Here is a 7,533-nt window from a genome sequence, read left to right as displayed (position 1 = left end):
ATCGACAACCGTAGAAATTTTAATATGTTATCAAACAAATTTTTATTTCGAGAAATATAAATTTTGTGTCATTATCAAATGCATGTTTCCCCTTAGCAACACACTGCCGATCTTCAATCTCCCGATCACGGTGGGGCTCCAAGAGTCGACAAGCGTAGAAATTTTATACTATTATCACACGAATTTCTATTTCGAAAATAGAAATTTTGCATCGTTATCAAATGCATGTCTTTGTTCATAAACTCATCCAGGAAAGAAGAAATAAAGGCCTAGAAGAGAATGATTGTCAATTTGAGAGAAGTCTAAACTTGACCTGACCCCACTTAGATCGAATTTATCCCAACTCACACATTTTCATCAAGTTTTGATGAGAAAACACTTTATGCATCAAATTAGAATAATACAATAACAGTGTGCAACGGCACAAAGAACTTATACGGCTATACCGACACGAAGACAATTGCTGGCTATGCTCTTTTTCCTTCTAGTAAAGGATGAGATCTTCAAGAACATGCGCTTGTACTGGCAACAAAAATGAAAGATTGGCGCTATACAGATTTGCCCGTTTTAACTCAAGCAGAGCACTTGCCTTGCACGGGCTTCCTAACCAAATGTTGGCTAAAAGGCTGCACATAGCAACTTCCCCACATTGAAGCAAGAAAGGTCTCTCAGAAAATCTCAAAACTCCACATTCACCTCAGCAGCATCGTCACTCAGGGGCATACAGAAACTTCCTGCACAACCTTTGCCAGCAGCAGCTTCGTTCTCCTCAATTTCTGGTTTAGTCTCCAACTTTCTTGGCAGAGTTTGGAGGGGCTGAGGTTGTCAACTAGAGCCGGCACAGAACAATGTTATCCACTTACAAATCAATAAAAACCAGCCACCTTGTAGCCAACCCGGCCTCTAGATGATCAAACTACTATCCCTTGGTCTCTTCTCATCTTTCATCTGAACTAAAAGAAGCAGGATCTCAGTTCCCTTTGTCCAGAGGTCCGCTACACAAACCGGACCTGAAGCATCTCCATTCTCCTTGCCATGTACTTCAAGGTTGAAGCACCTAGAACAATAATTTCCAGGATCCACATCTACGTTTCAGTTGCCTCATCATTGCTGTATACTAGCTTCACCCAATCCAGCAAGTGGAAATCTATCCGTCATTTCTCTTCCATCTGCATTGTGTACACGGTTGTCCTTCTCTACCCAGCAAACTTTTAAAAGCTAATGGCTCGCTTCCTGATCGTCCTAGACTTCTGCGATTTCTTGGCTTTACTCATGAGATAAATGTAGCGATGCCTCATACCCATCAAGGGATGCCGCTCCACCAAGAAATCCTTCCTGTAAGCCTCCCTGAGCACCACAGTCTGGGTCTTCAACTTATTGGATATGTAAAAGATGCCTGGATGATGAGCCAATACCTTCTTGAACCGTGTTCCAAAACCCATATACTCCCCCCAGCAAAGCAAGTTGTCCCGTTCTGTCTTCTTCGACAGGAGGAGCCACAGCAACTCGTGGAGGACAGCCACCATCCACTTCTCTGCCTGATCACCACTGGGCGCCAGATGGAAACCATCCTCATAAGGTGATATGTAGGGTAAGTCCTGCCACCGATCCACCCAAGCCTTGACCCTCTTCTCCAGATCAAACCCTCTGGGGAAATTCATCGAGAACCTGATGCGCTTTCCTGGTTTCCCATTGAAGTCCCCGTCTCTCACCCTCTCCTGCAATGATGACACAGCCAGCTCGTCTCTCCAGGACACAAGCTCCAGCGCAAGCAATTCTTTGCCCGTGGCCTCATCCTTGACAGCGCGAACATTGAAGTAATCGGGATAATCGGAGAGGAGGTCAGGGACATAATTAGGAGGCAAGCCCAAGTCCCACCTGAACTTATCAATGATATGGAAGGGCAAAGCCAAAGAACCAGTGAGCATCAAGAGCTTGGCAAGGCGGGTGGCGGCAGAGTGGCGGGTGGATGGGGAGAGGTGGAGGGCAGACTCTTGGCGGTGGATGGAGAGGGCAGAAGGGGCGAGCCTGACATGGAGAGGGAGGCCGGGGCTGGGCTGGAAGATGGTGAAGACGGAGGGGTATTTGAGGAAGAAGGAGGCAGCGGTGGAGGTGGTGGCGGAGGAAGGGAGATGGAGGAGGGAAGCGGAGGAGAGGGGGAGGGAGAGGGAGGGGGAGGAGAGGATGTGGTGGAGGAGAGAGCACAGGGGCTTGAGGTCTTTCTCCTTCTCGACGGCAGTGTCAAGGAACGGATCACGAACCCATTTGACTCGGGCGTCGATGAATAGCCGAGTGGCCTGAAGACGATGAGCCAATGCCAGTTGAGGGAGTTTATACAGCTTACTCTGCAGGACCCAATTCATTGCTAAATGATCTACTACAACTAATTATGTAGAAAAGATGCAATTCCCATGAATTTCTTTTCACACTAAGAGACCAATTTCAGGACGACTTCCTTACCGGTAGCTTCTCCCCTACTCTCAACATCTCAACTATCTCAACAACACGCACTGCAGTGACATCTCCCTGCAAAATGAGAGAGAACAAGTGGTAAAATAAGAGGAATACTTGCTAAAATGTTCAAAAGAGTTGAGCAAACGAGAGAATCTTTAGTGGACCCACACATTAATTATATCCTTCAGATCCATTACAAATCAGCAACAGACCTCATGGCAGCATTTAACACAACAGCCCTGCAAAAAAAAAAATTTTAATAATGCACAGCTTATAAGCAATAGAACACATCATGATAAATAAAAGATGGCTAGTATCCTTATGCAAATAATTATACTTATGTGACCACAACCTTTGCAACCTATCCAGATATGCTGGCTTCATTATCTTACTCAAATAGAGTTCTCCAAAAGATACAGGTGGAATTAGTAAAGATGTAAATAAACACTGACCAAGCAATTCATTTCTCCAAAGAACAAACCATCCTTGGTCAATTCTGTGGATAAAAAGATGGAGAAATTGTTGAGATATATCTCAAAACTTTTTCCGGCATCAAAAGAATGCTTGTGTGCAATATTAAGCAGGAATCATGACGCTGCAATGACCTTGCCATTGTCCTATCACTCCCAAGTCTTTCATAAGGTTGATTCAGTGTCACGTGAGCCACGAATCATGCAAGGAGTTGTGCCACAGACCAATAGGTGGTACGTGCCTACCTACAACACCCATATAACAAATTGAGGAACTGACCACTTGCAATTGCCAAGTGCGTACAGGACCTTTGTTTCTCACCTTTGTCCGGTTAAGCATTGAATGAAAGTTTGCAACTTCACACAAAGGATATTTGCGACTTCTATGATCTTAGCAACCTGAATCAACAGAACATTTTCCATAGTCAACTTATGTGACAGGCATATTCCCATAGTACCAAAAAAAAAAAAACACTTAATCATGTTTCCCATGACTATCAAAGCATTAAATGCGTCCAGTGGTTCGATGTGGACTGCAAGGCACATATAACAGGTTGAGACCAAGCATGAGATAAGGCACCTAAGCACAATAAAGGACACAATGCTAGCTTTTGGAAATAGGTTCCAACCATCTCTCCCAGGAGAGTTGGCTACTTGTTTTTCCATTTTTCCCGGTAAAAAATAGGATCGGATACTTGTTTGCAACTCCTGCTGAAAACACAAAAGTATGCATGGATACACAATACAGAGGAGTTATGCCTTTTCTTAATGCAGTCGTGCACTCATTCCACTTGTATCTATAGGCTATATCCTTACCTTCATGTTAAAACTACAATAAACTAAAGTAGTATTCATTTCAAGAAATGCTTCCAGCATCAGATATAGTGGCATCCTGGACAACTAAACATCAAATACCTTTCAGCAGACCAAGAGCTCAAGCATAAGGCAGTTCTGTTCTTCCCACAAAACTTTCCTTATGATTAAATGTAGTAGGCAATAGCAAGAATGTCAAATAAGTAAAGCCTAAACAGATAATCAGTTTTAAAACTTTAAAACTGAATCTTAACCCACGAGATTGAGATCCAAAGCTACCCATCACAAAAGCATGAAATGAGAACTGCAAATAAATAAATAAATAAAAAGGAAAAAGGAAAAATTTAGTGAAAAATCATATTTTCTCCGACTGATGAGCAATCACGTTTGTTTAAGCGTAACCTCCTCAATAGTCAGTATGTCCATGCTAAGACTTCACACCATGTAAGTAAGATCATAAAAACAAGCCAGGACCAGCTCTTCTATTTACAACAGAGACAATCTTTTTGTGACTTTTGCTAGCTAAAATTTATACTAACATATAATTGATTCAACCACACTTAGTACAAATTTGATTGTGTAGAGAACATTCATCTTCAAATTCTGCATGAATGTACTTTTGTTGCTATGTTTCCCTCAAATGTAAGCTCCTTGATCAAGTGGCATCCAGAAAAGCGTCTTCCGTTTATTTTAAAGCATATTGATCAAGGGGCAGCCACAAAAGCGTCTTCCATGTACGTTTTGTTTGGTCACCAGGATATAAAGTTAGATAGGAAGGATTGGAAGAGAAATCTCCCTAGATCTCTTATCTCCAATCTCCCGCTAGGAAAAATACCAGAAATAGTGGTCAATATGTCCATATCCTATCCCGGAATGTATTTGGTGAACCAAGGTCTGATGAAAATAAAGTATAAGGGAAAATAAAAACTCTAGTCTACTGTGGCTGGTGCTGCTGCTGCAGTGGTCACACCTATTTTAGTCATTTTCGAGACCACCGTGAGATCCACACACACAAAAAAAAATTTATCTAGGATCTCATCTGGACTTATTTGGGCGTAACTGATCTAACAGTGCAGCGCCAAGTGCCGGAACGGTAACTTTTATCCTATCTGGCTTCTTATCTAGAAGACCATACATGCCCTGCTGATTCAGGGTATCCAGTAAGTTAGACAGTGGCTATCCAGATCAGGCATGAAAAAGGCCTGCCGACTAGACCATTGGACGGATATATACCCAAGCAACTCAACAAACTACCAGCGTAGCCACACAGGCATAAAAAACAATTCCTGAACATAATAATTTACATATTATCCAGACGCATATAGTCCTAAGATCTAACATTAATTGCAATTCAGAAGTATATACACCATAAATCATAATCAACATATTCCAAAATCATAGCATCTGAAAAAGAAAGTGGAACTTTTGCCAAGCCCAAAGTATCAAAAATGACTTAAGGAGTTAGCCTGATGGATTTATTCATTTCTTTATTTATTTCGAGAAACTCTAAACCTTCACTTTTCCTGAGAAACTTCCCAGTTATGGACCTTAGGTTCACGGGACCTAAGCAAGTTCAAAGTATGGTAAACATAGAACAAAATACATAAACTGGTCCAATCATGCAAATGTCAGTACACACTCTGCAAGATTTATAAGCAGAAACCAAAATTTTCAGTAAAGTACAGAACTTTGGGATATGATATTTTATTTTTGGCAAGATTGCCTTTCACTTCTTGTTCGACCTGGATAATGCAACTCTTAATACATCTACAATATAAGAGAAAAAAGACACCTTGAGATTTGCATTTCAATGAGCCTTTTATACAAACCATTCCGATGTCTTAAGCTTATCAGGATCAAGAAAAAAAAAATTCTCCAGATCAGGGCATAGAAAAAGTGTAGTGGGACAAAAACTCTTAAAGATATAATTAAGTACTTGGGGTACTAGCGGATATATAGAAACACAATGTTATCAGATGCATTATGTCTCTAGAAAGAGTTGCTAAATTCTCTTTTAGAGAATACATGTATGTAGACATAGCATGACCGATCAAGAAACTTCTTTGCAAATCACTGATAGCATACCGCTGTCATTGCTGAAACTTGAAGCCACTCTCCATGCTGCTGTTGTCGAGATCAAGCAGGGGGGCAACATCTCCTTAACCTACAGAAACATGAGATGATTTTCTTACACATTCAGTGAGCAAATAAATAAAATGCATGTGAGTAAATATTGACTGCATCCAAATGGATATCCAAGAGAAACTCTATTCCTTCTCTTATAAGTTGGAAAGAGTTATCAATTATGTCCATTCATGATACCTGAAACGATTATTCTCTAGAAAAGAAATCTCACAAAACCATTAAGCCTCTGGAAAATATCCCTCAAGATGAAATGTGGTATGATAATGCACGCACTATTCGAAGAAAAGCGAATGCGATTGCTGGCCATATAAACATCTCTATGTGACAAAAGAGAATGTGCTACTGCTTTTGCTTTGACATTGAAACCAATGGAAAAGTAAACAGTTCTTCATTCTACTTTCTTGGGCTTAAATAATTAGGCAGCCAGAGCAATGATCCTACACCCTCGATTCCCCAAATCTAAACAGAAACACCCATGGAATGCATCTAATGATGTAGACCTGTTGAAATTGCATGAGGAGGTGTGGTGCAAAGAACCTCCAACGGTTAATAATTTAGTTACATGGTGCCATCCTTTTTTCTTTCCAGAGACTAATAAATTATATAACAGAAACATCAAAAGAAGATTAACAGTAGTGAATTTCATACTTGATGCTGGGGTCAGTAATGATTTTTCTATCAAGAGGAGGGCTGATTTGTATGAAGGAGCTAGTGCATTCTCCAGAAAGTCCATCTTGTCCAAGAAAAGCTTTATTGCAACAACTTCAACAGTTCCAAACGCAGGGTAGCTTCTACACGTAAAGCAGCGGAACTCATATTGCATCAAATGAACCGGCAAGATACAACTAGCAGCAGAATGTAGTAGAGGTAATGAATCACGGGTTCCATGTATTATGGGCACACCTCAAGTTTGATGAACTCTTAAATAAGCTTTAGTTCAAGGAATCGGAGAACGACTCAACGAAGTACTTCATTCACCTTCAATGGAAAAACCAAGAACAGTCCCCCATACCCAAACCCCAACACACCGGCGCCCTTGCTCAATGTCCCTCCACAAGAAAGCATTCTCCTTCAACTTAAACCTCGGCAACGGAGACTTGAACCACATCATCTGGCAGTCGCTCTCGTACTCATCGGACAGATGAGATAGCAGAGGAGCAGGAACCTCGGGTTAAGTCCATTAGAAGCGCTGGCAAGAAAATCATATGGCGGATCTCTTGGAGGAGCTCAATCGCCAGGCGAGGGAGAGACGCTCGGAGGAGGCTTCGAGTGACCGCACGAGGGAAGACGGAGAGAGAGGGGGCTGTTGCTTGAGCTGAAGAGGCTGACCCAAAGCAGAGAATCGTTGGACCCAATTATCGGTTGATCTCACCGGTCGGTTTCGGGTCAAGCCCGCACGATCCGGCCCAGCCCGTTGGACCTCGACCCTTTTTTTTTTCCCCGAGGACCTCGACTTTAATACCTTTGTTTACGCTGGTATCCTGCTCCGTTTGTTTCGAAAAAAATAATTTAAAAAAAATGATATTCAGAATTTTAGACATTTGATTTGCAAAAATAAAGAAGTCAAGGAAAATATTTTTCACCCATAGAAAAAACTCTTTTAAAAGTGGAGAAAATATTTTTCTCTTTTAAGAAGAGGAAAACGTTTTGT

At 41.5% G+C, this 7,533-nt stretch overlaps 1 protein-coding gene across 3 annotated transcripts; it reads right to left on the bottom strand.

Moving 5' to 3' along the window:
• Positions 1-276: 276 nt before the first annotated feature.
• On the bottom strand, positions 277-7,220 carry LOC115730790 (protein WHAT'S THIS FACTOR 9, mitochondrial). 3 transcript variants are annotated; one of them, XM_048282363.1, is made up of 6 exons: positions 6,861-7,220; positions 5,823-5,901; positions 3,247-3,323; positions 2,792-3,170; positions 2,623-2,693; positions 277-2,526 (listed from the first exon to the last, which is right to left on the bottom strand). In XM_048282363.1, exon 6 carries the CDS (start codon positions 2,361-2,363, stop codon positions 1,212-1,214), a length of 1,152 nt encoding a protein of 383 aa, XP_048138320.1. In that variant the 5' UTR covers positions 2,364-2,526; positions 2,623-2,693; positions 2,792-3,170; positions 3,247-3,323; positions 5,823-5,901; positions 6,861-7,220; the 3' UTR covers positions 277-1,211. The 3 variants fall into 3 exon arrangements, 2 of the variants coding, with proteins under 2 accessions (XP_048138320.1, XP_048138319.1); XM_048282362.1 differs by lacking the exons at positions 2,792-3,170; positions 6,861-7,220 and having other exon boundaries at positions 5,823-6,854; XR_007199236.1 differs by lacking the exons at positions 277-2,526; positions 2,623-2,693; positions 6,861-7,220 and having other exon boundaries at positions 2,700-3,170; positions 5,823-6,854.
• Between the last annotated feature and the right edge of the window lie 313 nt (positions 7,221-7,533).

The sequence above is a fragment of the Rhodamnia argentea genome, chromosome 7 (assembly GCF_020921035.1).
Source record: "Rhodamnia argentea isolate NSW1041297 chromosome 7, ASM2092103v1, whole genome shotgun sequence".
NCBI lineage: Eukaryota > Viridiplantae > Streptophyta > Magnoliopsida > Myrtales > Myrtaceae > Rhodamnia > Rhodamnia argentea.
This window is presented reverse-complemented; position numbering and strand designations above follow the sequence as displayed.